The 18,067-nt window shown below is 39.6% G+C and overlaps 1 protein-coding gene across 2 annotated transcripts in view; it reads left to right on the top strand.

The window, feature by feature from the left end:
• Window positions 1–18,067, top strand: part of baz1b (bromodomain adjacent to zinc finger domain, 1B) — a 95,307-nt gene that overhangs the window by 10,388 nt on the left and 66,852 nt on the right. The window contains exons 4-7 of one of the 2 annotated variants that reach the window (XM_072589447.1): window positions 435–639; window positions 2,457–2,578; window positions 6,438–6,635; window positions 6,989–7,015. In XM_072589447.1, the coding sequence (XP_072445548.1) occupies window positions 435–639; window positions 2,457–2,578; window positions 6,438–6,635; window positions 6,989–7,015 (552 nt within the window). The remainder of the gene's footprint in view (window positions 1–434; window positions 640–2,456; window positions 2,579–6,437; window positions 6,636–6,988; window positions 7,016–18,067) is intronic. The other variant, XM_072589448.1, reaches the window with a different exon arrangement.

The raw sequence follows: 18,067 nt of genomic DNA, 5'->3' as shown, positions 1-18,067 counted from the left end.
CACCAGAGGTTGTCACAATTTTGCTGGGCATGTCAGCATTGACTGGATATACCTGTGAAGAACAGACACATTGATATAGTGAAGATGCATCTTACCATGAGTCACTACCTCCTTTACTGTGTGCAGAAGAATACCAGAATTGAGCAAATCAAGCCATGAAATAATGCAAAAATCTTTGGGATAGTGACTAACTAATACTAAATATTTGACAATTTGATGAAAGAAATTATCTGGGTGACAAATGTGTTTTGCTCTTTCATCCCTGAAACTTGGGTTCAAATGCCATTAGATCATCCTATATCTAAAACAAATTAGTTATATTTGCGTTTGACAATGGTTCTGCTGCAATAAAGGAATGTTTCCCTTATAGATGTTTGTAAATATTGTAAATTCAAAAGTTATGCCAAATAAATAAAACATTTCTTTCCTATTAGGTTGGGGAAAATAAAATTCTTCCTGTAGTAGTGTTAAAAGTCCATCCTCTGGAGCCAAAGGAAGAATTACCTTCTCAGAAGAAAACTGATGGATCTTGCGATTCACCTTCCAGTGACAAGGAGAATTCCAGTCAGGTGGCACAAGAGAGCCTTGGTATTGAAGTCTGCAACAAAGTTGAGGACAGCAAGAGGGAAAACAATACAAGTATGTTCTCAGTAGTGTCATGTATATGTTAGAGTGAGACAGACATAGTAGGGGGAGATTTGACAACATATTTCCGTTAGCTTCCAGAATGCCAAGAAGTCTACTTAGCCCTCTTTCCCCAAGCACGCACACCTTTTTTTTTAATATAAATGATCTCTAGCAATTCATAAACTCTACCTTGTTTTGTAAATGTAAATTTTATCTTTGTGAATTTTTGTCAAACTGCAAAATCCACAATGTATAGTTTTCTGTTAATGCAATGGCTTAATCAGTACAACTCTAAGTTTTCCTCCCATTGTCAATTGGAAAAAAAATGTCCCATTGATCAAAATATGGTTACTTCAACTCTGTTGTGAGTCTAATCCTATTAACATTTAGCTACAGTCTCTGTTTAATTTTCAGCTACTTTCTTGGCCTTGCTGTCTCTTTTGATCTCTTGCTGAACTCCCACATTTCTATTCAGAAAGCAGCTGTGAAAAAGTTACTTCATGCCAAGCCTACCATTTTCCTCAACAACCCTGAAGCAATTTCCAGAACTTTGGAGGTGTCACAATCTGTGGAATAAGATGTATTTATAAGGAAAAAAATCTCATGTTTTATAACGATCGGTGTGAAGTATTAAAGCAGAGATAGTGCTGGCCTCTTGCAAATTGTTATTATGTAGTTAAACTGTTGTATCCAGTTTTGATTTCTTTTAGGAAGGATGAAGATGGTGCAAAAGAGATTTGCTGCAATCATTCTGAAAAAGAGGGGCCTTTGCTATGAGGACAGAGTAGAGAAACTACATCGTTTTAAGTTGAGCAAGGAATTTAATTCCAGTTCTAAAACAAACTGGCTTTAATAAAGTAAATTAGGAGAAGTATTATTACGAGCCAAGATTCTGTAACTTGGAAGGCTAAAGTTTGAGATCAAAAGGATTGAAAGAATACTTTATACAGATAGATATTAGGGCTTAAAATACCCTACCAGGTTATGTGGTAGTGAGAATAATCCACAATTGCTTTTAAAAAAGAAGTGGAATAAATGTTTGGACAAGAAATAAAAGAGTGTTGGGAAAGTGCAGAGGATTGGAAAATAGTTCGACAGATCGTTTTGAAACCTAGCAGCGATAGGATTTGCCTTTGGTATTGAAAAATGCAATAAAAGGCATAGGTACAGCATTTGGGGGTTGGGCTGGTTGTGGGATCAGTTGGGCAAATACTGAATTTTTTTGTTTTTCTAATAAAATTGTTACATTCAGATGTTTCAGTGTAGTAGTCCCTGATCTGAGAACCATCGCTATTTGAATACTGTTTTTCAATGTTGTCGGTTTAAGACCTGCAAATAAGACTGGCTGCCTTAGGGAGATGGAACATTTTCCAATTCTACCAAAGTGTGTGCTAAATTTAAACTTAAGACCCAGCTAACAATTGAAAATTGATCTTTTCCAGATTAAGCTAAAATATAAACCTTTTGAGTTGACTTTTAAAGCTTTAAAATTTTGCTGACCTATACTACTTCCTTGTGACACACTTGCTTTACAAAATCTGGAATGTTCACTTTGTAGGTTTAAGCAGCACGCAATAAATTGATAAAATGTATGTGTAAATGAAAATTACCATTCTTATTCCATTCTAGACACATGATGCTGTCATTTATAGGATTCTGTGTGATGCCTTAAGCTATTGGACCTGCTTCCCTTTTATTTCAGTTTGGTTTGGCTCGTTACATACAGTAATGCAAGTGGCTGTGTAATGTCTGGTATCTCAACTGGCAGTGTAACAACTGAATGGACAAGGTTGCACAATAAATAATAGTGGCTATGTTATACTTATTAGGTGACCGAGCTCGTCGATCACCACGGAAGCTGCCTACAAGCCTCAAGAAAGAAGAAAAGAAATGGGTTCATCCAAAATTTCTGCCCTACAAGTATGATGTGAAACTGCAGGAAGAGGACAAAGTGAGAAATGAAATAAACTTCAGTTTTATTTTCTTGATCACAGATCTTTGGTCAATCTATTAAAATTTTATCTATAAATAGGCTGCCTGATTCATAACCAACAGTGTCATTATGGGCAGTTTCAGGAGATAAAGTGGCATCTAGCAGGTAGAATGTTTCCTGACGTGATGCAAAGGGTTTTACAACTGTATGGGATAGGCTAGAAGGACCAGTGGATCTTTTCTTGTCATGATGTTTTCATATCTTATTAAAATCAGTTTATTTTGGTTAATAGCAACTTGTAATCAATATATAGTGACACTCACTTTGAAGGATATCGACATCAATTCTGTAGCTACTCCAAGTGGTTTACTGTTTATGTGTTGGTTTAAATTACAGGGCGTTCTAGTATAACACGATGGTTGCATTCCTCTGCACCCTCATGCTGTAGAAAATAGCGCTTATGGAAAATCACACTGTAGAAGGTTGTTATACCCGTTCAGTAGGAAGTTTGCGTTATCCAAACAGTGTCCACGATTTTTCAATTGATTTAGAGCTAATTTGTGTTGACAAAACGCATATTATTATACCAAAATGACATGTACCTATTTTAGAATGAGTGGTCAGAGAAAATGAGGGGTATGTTATGCTCATCAAGATCTAAGGGGTTTCTTCCACCTCCCCCCCCCCCCTCCCATTTATCTCTCCACTGTTGAGGCTCCTAGCCTCATTCCTGGTGAAGGGCTTTTACCCGAAATGTCGATTTTCGTGCTCCTTGGATGCTGCCTGACCTGCTATGCTTTTCTAGCACCACACTCTTGACTTCATTTACATTGCTGGTTACATTCTATAGGGAGTTGGCTGGACAGCCAGTTAGTGATTCAGATGTTTGCCAGCAGCATGAGTTTAGTTCCCACACTGGCTGAGATTACCGCAAAAAAACTCTGTTTCTCATCCTCTCCCCTCATCTGAGGCATGGTGACGCCCAGATTAAACCACCTGTTGTCTTTCATAAGAGAGCAGCCTGTGGTCCAGTAGGGTTATGGTGATTTTTTTACATTCGATGAGAATGTACCCAGTGACATTTTCTCTGGTCTTAATCTTTCTTTATTGCTGTATCATTAGTGAACCGGCTAAATGTGAAATGCAAAACAACCGTTTAGACAATGTTATAACTAAGTTGGAGGAGGGTATCATTACTTGAGTCCCACTATTCCACAGATGTCAACCTAAACTAAAAATACTGACCAGTTCGATAACCTTGTTTATTTCAGCTTTTCAACCAAAAGTACATATTGACCAAGTTTTTTAATAAACATAATAGTGGGTTTATTGTCCACAAAAAAAGTACAAAATGAAATGCCATATTTGCTTAACATATACAGCTAATAATATAGAAGCAAAAATGCTCCTCTCTAAAGATTCCCAAAGTACACACAAACACAAACTCTTCAGGGATAGAGACAAAAAATGCAGCGATTGATCTTTGAAAAAAAAATCATTGGTCAGTGGATTCTTGAATGTGCAGGATGTTCTGGAGCCCGTTGTTCAGATGTTCTCGCATCTGTAAAGTTACTAATCAGATATGGCTGTCTCTGAAGTATTGTAGACAAAATTTGCACAGGAAAAAGAAATCTTGAGATGTCTGTCTGTTTTCTCTTTTAAAGAAACAAATATGTTTCACCCTGAAGAGTTTTCTTTTCTTTTGAGAAACAGCTGAGCCTTTTTTTTATAACAGGGTTCCCACCAACTCAGATGGTTCTCAAATGGCTTCTCTCCAACTCCACTGGATAAAAGAATAGGTCCAAGCCAGTCACTATTCAATAAAAGCCCAGCCGATTCAACGATAGAGCAAGTCATTAACACTAGTAATGTGATCTCTCAAAAGACTTTATTCTAAAATCAATTTAATCGCCTCTTAAAGAAACCACTCCAGGTCTGTTTACAAAACTTGAAATAAACTGAGAAGAAAAATTTTAAAAGGACCTGAATGGCAACTTTTTCACATAGGGTGGTTCGTATGTGGAATGAACTGCCAGATAAAGTAGTTGATGCAGGTACAGTTAGAACACTTAAAAGAAATTTGAATAGCTACATGGACAGGAAAGGTTTGGAGGGATATGAGTGAAACACAGGCAAATGGGACTAGGTTTAGTTTGGGAAATTTGGTTAGCATGGACGAGTTGGAAGGAAGGGTCTGTTTCTGTGCTGTATGAGTATAAATCAATTTTTCGCAATCCTTCAAATCCCAAGTCCTCCCAGCAATGAGTCTTAGCAACACCGCTCATCAGATTGCTGAAATGAAGCAAAATTTAAATTAACATTATTTTCTCACTGAAAAGCTCAGTGTCATTGTGTGAATTTACACAACGGTCAACAGTCTTCCAAACCTTTTCTACATGACTACTCTGCCAGTGTGAACTAGAAATATTACCAGATCATATGCTAACCATGATCTTGATACCTAAACTAACTTGTTTTCCTTTAAATGAGGAGTCAGTGCATTGCTTTCAGCAGTTGGCCCTGGGGAACTGCTTCAAGCACCACCCCTACTCATTACTACCACTACCTATCAAGGGCTCTCGGTGGTGTTGTATTATTCACATTGCTGGATTAACAGAGATTAGTTTTGGCCTGGCACCAAACTTAATTCTTCTACTTTATAATGTAGTATTGATCATTGCACTGATGTTTTTGCCAGCATCTTATCTTTCACGCTACATCTTCCTTAACTGGAAAACATAAAAAAGTCTAACTTGCACAAAGTTCAGTTCAGCTCTTAACTCAGTGTCTGCTGCCCTACAATGGCTCCATGTCAGTAAAGATTCTGTTTTAAACACTCATCCTTATTTGTTAAAACTTTTCAGAATTATAACTGTCTCCATCTCTACTTCAGCCCTCTGGGATCTTTGGGGTTATCTAATTCTGACATATTGTGGATTCCTGATTTTAGTTGCTTCATCATTAACTGACAGGATCTTGAATTCTGGAATTCCTTAAACTATTTGGCTTCTCTGCTCCATTCTCCTTTTAAAACACTTCTCAGAGTCTTCCATTTTATGTTTTTTTCAGTGCTTTGCCTGGTATCTTCTTGTAAGGAATTATCAAATTTTGCTTGATAAACTCTTGTGAAGTGCCTTAGGTTAGTTTACAGCATTAAAGGTACACTGTAAGTGCACTATTGCACAGGGTAAAAACAATGACTGCAGATGCTGTAAACCAGATTCTGGATTAGTGGTGCTGGAAGAGCACAGCAGTTCAGGCAGCATCCAAGGAGCAGCAAAATCAATGTTTCGGTCAAAAGCCCTCCACCAGGAATAAAGGCAGAGAGCCTGAAGCGTGGAGAGATAAGCTAGAGAAGGGTGGGGGTGGTGAGAAAGTAGCATAGAGTACAATGGGTGAGTGGGGGAGGGGATGAAGGTGATAGGTCAGGGAGGAGAGGGTGGAGTGGATAGGTGGAAAAGGAGATAGGCAGGTATGACAAGACCGGACAAGTCATGGGGACAGTGCTGAGCTGGAAGTTTGGAACTAGGGTGAGGTGGGGGAAGGGGAAATGAGGAAACTGTTGAAGTCCACATTGATGCCCTGGGATTGAAGTGTTCTGAGGCGGAAGATGAGGCGTTCTTCCTCCAGGCGTCTGGTGGTGAGGGGGTGGTGAAGGAGGCCCAGGACCTCCATGTCCTCGGCAGAGTGGGATTGCACAGTTTGGCTGATTCGATTAAGTAACTTGATTTGATTGGTTAGTTCCTTTTAATGATTCCAGTATTGTTTTGATGTGTATACTCTGCAAGATCATCTTGGTGTGGGGTTTGAGGAAAATGTGGACCTTAATTAAATTTTTAATTTTAGTAAAGGGAGTCTTTTTTTCTTGTTACTATAGATAATTAGTAATGTACCAGTTGAAAGTCTCATCCGATCAGAAAGGCCACCAAACAAGGAAATCTTGCGCTATTTCATCAGACACAATTCCATGCGAATGGGGATGGGAGAAAACGCACCCTGGGTGGTGGAAGATGCACTCGTGCAGAAATATTCGCTACCCAGTAAATTCAGTGACTTCCTGCTGTCTCCGTATAAGGTAATTTTATTGTATTTCTTGAAACATTTTCTGCTTGAACGAATGTTATCTTTTGCCTGTGGTACTGAGACTCTGTGTAATGCCGTACCTTTCATTGTGACTAAAAGGAATTCTGCATAGCCTAGGAATCAAAGCAGAAAGATTCTGGTTTGTATGATTTTTATTTAATGCTGGTCAAACCATTTGAATAGCATTTAAGTACTAGCTGGGAGTGGACTGAGTGGACAGGCAGGATGAAAGTTTTTTTTTGTTTGGACTGATGTTTTATAATTTTGCAATCAATAATTTCTCAGACTGATCCCAGTACAGTAGTGGTTGGGATGTTAATGTGAATTTCTTGATAATTAATGCAGCTTCCTAAATGGACTGAAGATGATGAGGTAAGGTGCCTACGTCATCTTGATCTGCATGACTCATTGTGCTATTAGTGATGGCTGTGTGTCTGTTTGGAGTATGGCTGTCCCTTCAAATGTTTACTTGTATTATTTGCTGCTGTCCTGTCATGGGTTTGCAAGGATAAAGATTCTTTAAAGTTTTAATGAAATGTTTCATTGTGAGTTAACATCATTTTTGAACCAGTAGTTCTTGGGGGGCGGGGGGTGGGGGGGGGAAGATGAGGCATTTTAACAAGCTCGCCCACCAATGTTCTGGACTCAAAGAAAGACCATATGTGAGCTTAATGAATTGGTGCATTTGCTTATTCTCTATATTTTCCATCCAAGCATTTATCAATTGAGGTTTTTTTCTGAACTGTTGAGAATCTTTTTTTGTATTCTGCACTCTGTTATTTCCAATAATTGAAGAATGGATTCGTCTAAAAATGGAGTTTAATCCAACCTCCAAAAGCAAGTAAAACTGAAAGTTCTTTTCAAGGCTAACTAATTAATTTTTCCACAGTTTTATAGGGCCTATAGAGTCCAGAGACAGTATATTCCTGTTAGGGTGAAAGGAAAGGCTGGTAGGTATAGGGAATGCTGGATGACTAAAGAAATTGAGGGTTTGGTTAAGAAAAAGAAGGAAATATATGTAAGATATAGACAGGATAGATCGAGTGAATCCTTAGAAGAGTATAAAGGCAGTAGGAGTATACTTAAGAGGGAAATCAGGAGGGCAAAAAGGGGACATGAAATAGCTTTGGCAAATAGAGTTAAGGAGAATCCAAAGAGTTTTTACAAATACGTTAAGGACAAAAGGGTAACTAGGGAGAGAATAGGGCTCCTCAAAGATCGCAAGGTGTCCTTTGTGTGGAGCCGCAGGAGATGGGGGGGGATACTAAACGAGTATTTGCATCAGTGCTTACTGCGGCGAAGGACATGGAAGGTATGGAATGTAGGGAAATAGATGGTGACATCTTGAAAAATGTCCATATTACAGAGGAGGAAGTGCTGGTGTCTTGAAACACATAAAAGTGGGTAAATCCCTAGGATCTGATCAAGTGTACTCTAGAACTCTGTGGGAAGCTAGGGAAATGATTGTTGGGCCTCTTGCTGAGATATTTGTATAATCAATAGTCACAGGTGAGGTGCCAGAAGACTGGAGGATGGCTAACGTGGTGCTACTATTTAAGAAAGGCGGTAAGGACAAGCCAGGCAACTATAGACCAGTGAGCATGACTTCGGTGATGGGCATTTTGTTGGAGGGAGTCCTGAGGGACAGGATGTACATGTATTTGGAAAGGCAAGGAATGATTAGGGATAGTCAACATCTCACAAAATTGATTGAGCTTTTTTGAAGAAGTAACAAAGAAGATTGATGAGGGCAGAGTGGTATACGTGATCTATATGGATTTCAGTAAGGCGTTCCCCTTTGGGAGACAGATTAGCTAGGTTAGATCTCCTGGAATACAGGGAGAACTAGCCATTTGGATACAGAACTAGCTCAGAGGTAGAAGACAGAGGGTGGTGTTGGACGGTTCTTTTTCAGATTGGAAACCTGTGATCAGTGGAGTGCCACAAGGATCTGTGCTGGGTCCACTACTTTTCATCATTTATATAAATGATTTGTATGTGAGCTTAAGAGGTATAGTGAGTAAGTTTGCAGATGACACCAAAATTGGAGGTGTAGTGGACAGCGAAGAATGTTATCTCTGATTACAAAATGGGATCTTGATCAGATGGGTCAGTGGGCTGAGGAGTGGTAGATGGAATTTAATTTGGATAAATGTGAGGGGCTGCATTTTGGGAAAGCTAATCTTAGCAGGACTTATACTCTTAATGGTAAGGTCCTAGGGGGTGATGCTGAACAAAGAGACCATGGAGTGCAGGTTCATAGCTCCTTGAAAGTAGAGTCACAGGTAGATAGGATAGTGAAGGTGGCATTTGGTATGCTTTCTTTTATTGGTCAGAGTATCGAGTACAGGAGTTGGGAGGTCATGTTGCGGCTGTACAGGACATTGGTTAGGCCATTGATGGAATATTGCATGTAATTCTGGTCTCCTATCAGAAAGATGTTGTGAAAGTTGAAAAGGTTCAGAAAATATTTAAAAGGATATTGCCAGTGTTGGAGGATTTGAGCTTTACGGAGAGTTTGAATAGGGTAGGGCTGTTTCCCCTGGAGTGTCGGAGGCTGAGGGGTGACCTTGTGGAGAATTATAAAATCATGAGGGGCATGGATAGGGTAAATAGACAAGCTCTTTTCCCTGGGGTCGGGGAGTCCAGAACTAGAGGGCATAGGTTTAGGGTGAGAGGGGAAAGTTATAAAAGCAACCTAAGGGGCAACCTTTTAATGTAGAGAGTGGTGTGTGTGGAATGAGCTGCCAGAGGAAGTGGTGGAGGCTAGTACAATTGAGGCATCTGAATGGGTATGTGAATAGGAAGAGTTTAGGGGGATATGGGCCAGGTGCTGGCAGATGGGACTGGATTGGGTTGGGATATCTGGTCAACATGGACGAGTTGGACCGAAGGGTCTGTTTCTGTGCTCTACATCTCTGTGACTCTGGTCATGGGTAAATTTGGTTCCGTCAAATATGCTTTGGTCTGGCTATATTTATTTGTTTCTTTCATCCTTCTTCCCTCCTCATTCGTGCATCATCAAAATAAGGAAATAGACTGACATTGCTTTTTGTTGATGGTTTGAAATGTTGGAATTGCTGGCCTATTAGCATTGAAATGGTTCAAGGAGAAGGCCCATTGTCTCTTGAGAGACTTGCCAATTTTCATCTGCCCCATTCAACGACTGTAGGTTATAACTGGCACTTCTGGTCACCACATGATTGGGAGGATGTGCTTGCAGTGGAGGTGGTGTAGAGGAGATGCAGGATGTATTCTGGCTTGGTGCGCTTTACCAGTGAGGACAGGCTGGATAAACTCAGATGGATCTTCAGAGCAGAGAAGGTTGAGGGATGACCTGATAAATTATGAGAGGCATCGACAGGGCGCTGCTGTTCCCTAAGTTTAAGGATCAGTAATACATTTTAAATGTGGAATGTAGGGAGCTCAGAGGGGTTTTGAGGAAATGCACAGTTTGGGAGAGTAGTTGAACTGTGTACCTCACAACCTTTAAGAAGTACTGAGATGTAAACTTGAAATGTCATAACGTTCAAGGTTGTGGCCAACGTTCTGGAAAGTGGGACGACTGTAGAGGATCTCTTTGATACTATATGATTCTTTGCTTCTCTAAAGCTATTTTCATTCTGTACCAGTCGCTTGAATGTTATGCATACACTTCCTTTTTGATCTGGATGTCTAGATATTTTCAGGCCTTTTTAGTTACGTGCATTGTACTTCAACAATTACAAGCATCCTTTCAGAGTAGGTAGGATACAGACTATCTACCACAGAAACGTAGAGAATAAGAACTCCTTCTAGAAATCCTACAATGTTTTGGCCTCCACTACTTTCTGTGGGAGTGAATTCTACAGGAACACAACCTTGTGAAGTAATTTCTCCTCATCTCAGTCTTAAATGATTTACCCCTTATCCTTAAACCATGATCCATGGTTCTGGACTCACTCCATCACTGGAAACTTTCTTCCTTCATCTGCATTGTCTAGTCCTGTTAGAACTTTATAGGCTTCAGTACAATCACCCCTCAGCTGTAGGCCCAACTGATTCATCCTGTCCACATACATCAGTCCTTACATTGCAGGAATTAGTCTGGTAAATCTTCATTGCACTCTCTTTGTACAAAGAATGTCCTTCCTCAGATAAGAAGATCAAAACTGAATGCAATATTCTGGGTGTGGACTCACCAGGGCCCTGTATAATTGAAGCAAGGTGTCCCAACTCTGGTTCTCTAATCTCTTCACTCTGAAGGCCAACATAGCGTTGTTGCCTTGACTGCACTAGTGACTGTTTATGAGGACACCCCAGCCTTGTTACACATTCCCTTCTCTCAATTTATAGCCATTCAGATGATTTCCCTTCCCGTTTTTGCTTTGGGTGGGTAACCTCACATTTATCTATGTTATAATGCATCTGCCTTGCATTTGCCCACTCGCTCAGCATATCCAAATCACATTGAAGCATCCCTGTATCCTTCTCACAGCTCAACCTCCCATCCAGCTTTGTGTATTTGCAAATTTAAAGATATTATATTTCATTCTTTCATATGAATTATTAAAATATATTGTGAATATACTGCCAGTCAGGAAAAAAGTCCTTTATTCTTTATTTTTTATCTGCGAACCAATTTTCTATAGATTTGGTACATTACTCCCAATCCCATGTGCTTTAATTTTATACACTTTAATCTCAGCTTTTTGAAAGTCCAAATAAACCACAAGCATTAGATTCCCCTCATCAACTGTGAGTTATATCCTCAATGAGCACCAGTCAATTTGTCAAACAAGATCTTGTTTCGTAAATCCATGCTGATTCTGACTGCTGCCACTGATTTCCAAATGCTCAGCTTTTAAATCTTCCACAATGGACCCTAGTATTTTCCCCATTACTAAAGTCAGGCTGACTGGTCTATAATTCCCTCTTTTCTCTTTGTTTCCCTTTTAAATAGGGGGATCATTAGCAACCCTCCAATTTGTAGGAACTGTTCCACTATGGCTCTTAGAAGATGACTATTTCAGCAACCACTATATCTATAGCCACTTCCGTATCTACTTTTGTGATATAGATTATCAGGCCCTGGGAATTTATCGGCCTTCAATCCCACTAACTTAACTATTAATACTGATTTCTTTCAGTTTCTCCCTCTCACTAAACCCTGTATTACCCAACATTTCTGATATGTTCTTTATATCTTCATTTGTGTATACAGAATAACTTTGGTTATCCAAACATTAATTATACGAATTTCAGGTTATCTGAACAAGATCTCAAGGTCCTGAAGTTTGAGATCGGAAACCGGACTATGTCACTACCTACAGAAACTCTCTTTCCAAGACACAGTGTCCACCAATAAACTCAGCAAATTCTCTTCCACTCTGCCTCTGTCATTTATTTATTTTCGTTCATTTGTTCTTTCTCATCCAACAAGAATGGTAATGAACTATAAAATCATTTGTTGACATGCATTTATTTAACCAAAGTATTTGCTTTCGAAATTACCCACTACCGGAGCCGCTAAGAAATTGTCCTTGATCTGAAAATAATCTGCTGTACTAAGATTTATTGAAAAGATAACCAAATACTTTCCATTGCGCCGAATGTCATTTTGCAGTAACATTTTTACCGAGTGGTTTTCGTTTCGTAATGCATCAAAATGCTGATAAACTCTGCAGTGTAAATACCCTCTAGCAGGAAAGGATTTCACAAATGGATTGTAGCTCTGCACATTCAGAATTAGTTCTGCTGGTGAAATATTTTCACTTTTTCTTTTTGGGGACACCTAATTTCCGTCGTCGTTGAGCAGTAACACACTTGTTTGTGTTCAAAATGGGAAGCTAATTTCCAACGATGCAGGACAAATTCAATGGAGCATCTCTGTACTGCTTATAAAAAATGTAATTAAAACTCTTTCAGAAAGTTTACTATAACACACATAGAGAACGAATGCTCGTGTTGTAGTACCTCAGACTATGCCTTGGTGTTAAAGGGATGGAGCTGCGTTTGTAAATATTCAAAGTTATCTGGAAAGCTCCGATTCACTTTAACCTTACTTTAAAATGGTTCCATTTAATTCATGGAACAATTCGATCTATTTTAACCATTTTCAAAATTATCTGCCATCATAAATGCCCTTGCTTTGATTTGATCAAGCTGACCGGTGCAACACATGAGTTGGTGCTTCTGGCTGTGACTTTGTGTCACAGGATTCCATTTACACTTGAGAATGCTTCCTTTGTTTACGATCAGATCAGTTATCAGAACAAAATACTCGCCACCCATCTCATTCAGATAATCGCGTTGTTCTGTACAGAGCCAAAGTATGTATTTAATCAGTAAGCCATTTCTTTGTTTCCTCATTTCCCCACAAAATCAGCAACTTATGAAAACCCATAAACTGGTTCATAGAGATGTACAGCATGGAAACAGACCTTTTGGTCCAACCTGTCCATACCAACCCAATCTAGTCCCACCTGCCAGCACCTGGCCCATATCCCTCTAAACTCTTCCTAATCATATACCTATCCAAATGTCTCTTAAATGTTGCAATTGTACCAGCCTCCACCACTTCCTCTGGCAGCTCATTCTCTGCGTACCACCCTCTGTGTGAAAGGGTTGCCCCTTAGGTCTCTTTTATATCTTTCCCCTCTCGCCCTAAACCTATGCCCTTGGTTGAAACCATCCGTGCTGCAGCTTATCACTTCAAAAACAGAATGTAATCAACCTATATGATCATGCTGTGACTACTCCAGAAGAGGTAGGGCTTTAACCTAGATCTTCTGGCCCAGATGAAGGGACATGCCACTGGGTCATGAAACTTTTTACTTACCACTTCATAATCACACGTTCAGTCCACCTACTGTCCGCCCTTCATTTTGGCACCCCAAAGATGATTCAGAGCCATATTCCTCCAGTAGCTTCCATTACATACCTTGTAGCCACCTCTACCTCTGTCATCCCCTCCCCAGTCAGATTTAAAGTTCTCTTTGTGTGCCTTCCATATACTTTTAAGTTGGACTTGTGTTGTCTTTCTTTCTCCATGCGTTTCCTCATTTCTCCAGGCTCCTTCTTAAGCAAAATGAGCATGCTGTCACACCCTTTGCATCATGATATGAAAAGTCTGAGAAGTCTCTAATAAGTTATTTGTGACAAACTCAGAATGTTAAATGAAATCTTTGAACGTCAGGATAAAATATATCAACAAACATAAAACGAAAACAGTTTGGGAAGGATGAATTGCTGATGTTTTAGTGAAATTTATTACTGACAATAATTAACATCTGCTGAGGTTGTTTTCCACCTTCCATTAATTCTCTCTCCCATTCTTTCATTCTTTGCCCTTTGTTCTTTATGTTCAGACTCTTCTCTTTCTCTGTGTGCCTTCCATATACTTTTAAGTTGGACTTGTGTTGTCTTTCTTTCTCCATGCGTTTCCTCATTTCTCCAGGCTCCTTTCAAGATGATTCAGAGCCATATTCCTCCAGTAGCTTCCATTACATACCTTGTAGCCACCTCTACCTCTGTCATCCCCTCCCCAGTCAGATTTGAAGTTCTACCCTCAGGCATTGATACAATTCTGTAGTCCTTTTTGAAACAATTTGACCAACATTTGGTGACCCCCCCACCCAATTAGATCCCAAAATGGATCCCTTGACAGCTGTTAATCCATTTTTGGGTCATTCACTTCATGTATTATCTTGGTAACTTGGGCGATCATTCTCCGTTGTGGAGAGGAACCAAACTCCAGCATTGAAGATTCCTTGACTAAAAGTTCTGAAGAAACTTGGACCAAAGATTTAAAGTCTCAATATGCTAAAGGTAATATAATGCCTCATTTACTCACCACGGGATCTGTCGATGAGAGTGGTTGGAGGCCGGTGTCCAGTGGTGTACAAAATTGATCAGTACTGGGTCCCTTATTGATCATAATTGATATAGATGAGAAAATGGAGGAATGCTAAATAAATTTGTGAATAAAACAAACGTTGGCCAAGTGGTTAACAGTGAGGAGGAAGTTTTAGGTTACAGGAAAATATAAACAGATTGGTCAGACAGGCAGATCAGTAGTAGGACAGTTGGAAGCTCCAAGGAACAAAGGGAACTTGGTTTGTTTGTCTGAAGGCCTGATGCCTGAAGGCTGCAAGATAAATTAATAGGGAGTTAAAAAGGCAAAGGCAGCACTTGCCTTTATCAGTTATGGCACAGATTATAAGAGCAGGGAGGTTATATTGGAGCTGTTCAAAACTTTGGTTAGGCCAAGCTGGGGTACTGTGTGCAGTTCTGCTTAGCTTACCATAGGAAAGATGTGATTGCATTTGGGGGAATGCAGAGAAGATTAGAACACAAAACACAGAACATTACAGTGCAGTACAGGCCTTTCAGCCCTCGATGTTGCGCCGACCTGTGAACCTATTTTGAAGCCCATCTAACCTACACTATTCAGTTTTCTTTCATACGTTTATCCAATGACCATGTAAATGCCCTTTAAAGTTGGTGAGTCTACTACTGTTGCAGGCATTAATCAGAATGTTGCCTGAAATGAAGCATTTCAGCTATGAAGTGAAGCTGGATTGACTCGGGTTGTTTTCTTTAAAGCGGAGAAAACGAGGGAATACCTGATTGAGGTGGATAAGATAAGGTATATAAGAGGCATTGTCTGGACTTAATTTAGAACCAGCAATACAGAAAAGACTTATCCTGTGCAGTAAGCTGTGAAAATTCGAGAGGACAAGAACTTTATTTTTTAATTGAAAAGAAAGTGGCCACTGACATAGTTGATACATTGGTTTTAATTTTCAAATTCCCTTGATTCAGGGATGGTCCTACTAGATTGGAAGATGGCAAATATAATTCTTTTATTCAAAGCGGGAGACAGAAAGCAGGAAAATATGGATAGTTAACTTAACATCTATCAGGAAAAATGTTCAAAGTTTTATTATTAAAGAAGATATAGCTGAATATTTAGACAAGTAGAAGGTAATCAGGTTGAAGTAATGTGGTTTTGTGAAAGGGAAATTATGTTTGAACAATTTATTAGAGTTCTTTGAGGAGGTAGCGTGCTATGAATATTCTGCAGTTAGATTTCCAGAATACATTTGATCAGGTGCCAGGTCAAAGATTGTTGTGAAAAAGCCAAAGGTGTAGGGGTAACATATTGGCATGGATAGGAGATTGGCTGGTAATTAAGCAGCAGAGAATAAATTGATCTGTTCCAGGATGGCAAGATCTATAAAGAATGTGGTATCACAAGAATTGGTTTACAATTGTTAACTGTTTACAATTTGTAAATAACTCAGCTGAAACAATGAAAGGTGTGGTTACAGAATTTACTGATGATAGAAAAATTAGTAGAAAAATAAGTTGTGAAGAAGACAAGGAGACTACAAAAAGTTATAGATATGTTTTGTGAGTGAGCAACCATGTGGTAAGTGACATAAAAGAACATAATCTGTCTGTACAGGTTTCTTAAAATATTTAGGAAATGGTTTCAAGCATATTGTATGTTAATGATTGGTTCTAGATGATTGGAGCAGCTGTAACGTGTTTATTAGACCATAAGGCCATAAAACGGGTAGGTCGTACAGCCCGTTAAGCTCACTCTGCCATTCAGTAGGATCGTGGCTGGTCCAACATTCCCCACCTTTCCTGCCCTTTCCCTGTAATGCTTGATTCCTCAACTGATCAAGAATCTATCTATCTCAGCATTAAATATACACAAGGACTCTACCCCTCGACTCTCTGTGGAAAAGAGTTCCAAAGACACTTAACCCTCTGAGAAAAGAAATGTCTCCTCATTTCAGTCTTAAATTGGCATCCCTCTATTGTGAGACTGTCTTTTAGTCCTAGACTTTCCCAAGAGGGGAAATGTCCTCTCAGTATTAGTCCTGTTAAGCCCACTAAGAATCCTATGAGTTTTAATGCGATGGATCACCTTTCATTCCTTGAAGCACCAATTATGGACCAGACCAGAACCTTCCAAAAGTACATCAAGAAGATAGCTTAGACCCTAACTTTTATACTTATTTAAAGGCAAGTGTAAGGTGCTGTGTTCCAGATGTGATTCAATTTGTCCATCACTAAGCTTTAGGCAAAACACACTTTATTCTTATGTCACAGTTAAAATACAAAAAAAATTGACATAATTTAATTCTATTGAACTCAACAAAATAATGTATTACTTAACCAATTGTTTCAAAATAGGCAGCATCCCATAAACATATCCTTGCCAAGGCAAGTTAGTGAAACAGTTAAGGTTCTCATGTGCTGCCCTTCTCCAGTCCAGCAGAATGAAATACTGAAATAAATAGTCTGCTTCTTTTTCTTTCTAAAAAGAAGCCTCTTGTCCAAGGCTGTAGCATCAGCGAACACAGGCTGTTAGCTTAGCAGCAATGGAACGTTCTCACTAGCTGAAATCAAAGCTAAATTTTTTTTTGGGTCTGTATGAGCCCTAACCTTGGCCACCCATGCTTCTTTTGTCTAAATGAAAAAGCAATACCAGGGAGAATTCACAAGCTGTCTACCAATTAACTGCCCATCTGAAGCAGACTCCCAGTGTTACATTGGCAACACCTCTGTGCAAGAGAATCCGCACAGAACACATCTCGCTTAAAGGCACAATATTGTCACATCAGTGAGTAGAGTCCCAGCCTGTTTAACCTTCGGTCATAAGACAGTCTCCCCTTTCCCCCACGCCTCCCCAAACAATAACTGGGGATCACCTGAATGAACCGTTTCTGAACTGCCTCCAATGAAATACTTACTTTCCTTAGCTTTGAGCAATAGAGTGTGCTGAATAGGCTGGGGCTGTTTTCCCTGGAGTGTTGGAGGCTGAGGAGTGGCATTAAAGAAGTTTATAAAATCGTGAAGGGCGTGGATAGGGTAAATAGACATGGTCTTTTTCCTGGGGTGGGGGAGTCCAGAACTAGAGGGCATAGGTTTAGGATGAGAGGGAGAAAATTTAAAAGGGACCTAAGGGGAAACTTTTTAGCACAGAGGGTCTTGCATGTATGGCATGAGCTACCAGAGGAAGTGGTGGAGGCTGGTTAATTGCAACATTTGAAAGACATCTGAATGAGTAGGTGGATAGGAAGGGTTTAGAAAGATATGGTCCAGTGATTAAGAAAGCGAATGCAATGTTGTCTCTTATCTCAAGAGGGTTGGAATATAAAAGCAGAGATGTACTACTAAGACTTTATAAAGCTCTGGTTAGGCCCCATTTGGAGTACTGTGTCCAGTTTTGGTCCCCACACCTCAGGAAGGACATACTGGCACTGGAACGTGTCCAGCGGAGATTCACACGGATGATCCCTGGAATGACAGGTCTAGCATATGAGGAACGGCTGAGGATACTGGGATTGTATTCGTTGGAGTTTAGAAGATTAAGGGGAGACTTAATAGAGACGTACAAAATAATACATGGCTTGGAAAAAGTGA

The sequence above is a fragment of the Chiloscyllium punctatum genome, chromosome 19 (assembly GCF_047496795.1).
Source record: "Chiloscyllium punctatum isolate Juve2018m chromosome 19, sChiPun1.3, whole genome shotgun sequence".
Taxonomy (NCBI): Eukaryota; Metazoa; Chordata; class Chondrichthyes; order Orectolobiformes; family Hemiscylliidae; genus Chiloscyllium; species Chiloscyllium punctatum.
This window is presented reverse-complemented; position numbering and strand designations above follow the sequence as displayed.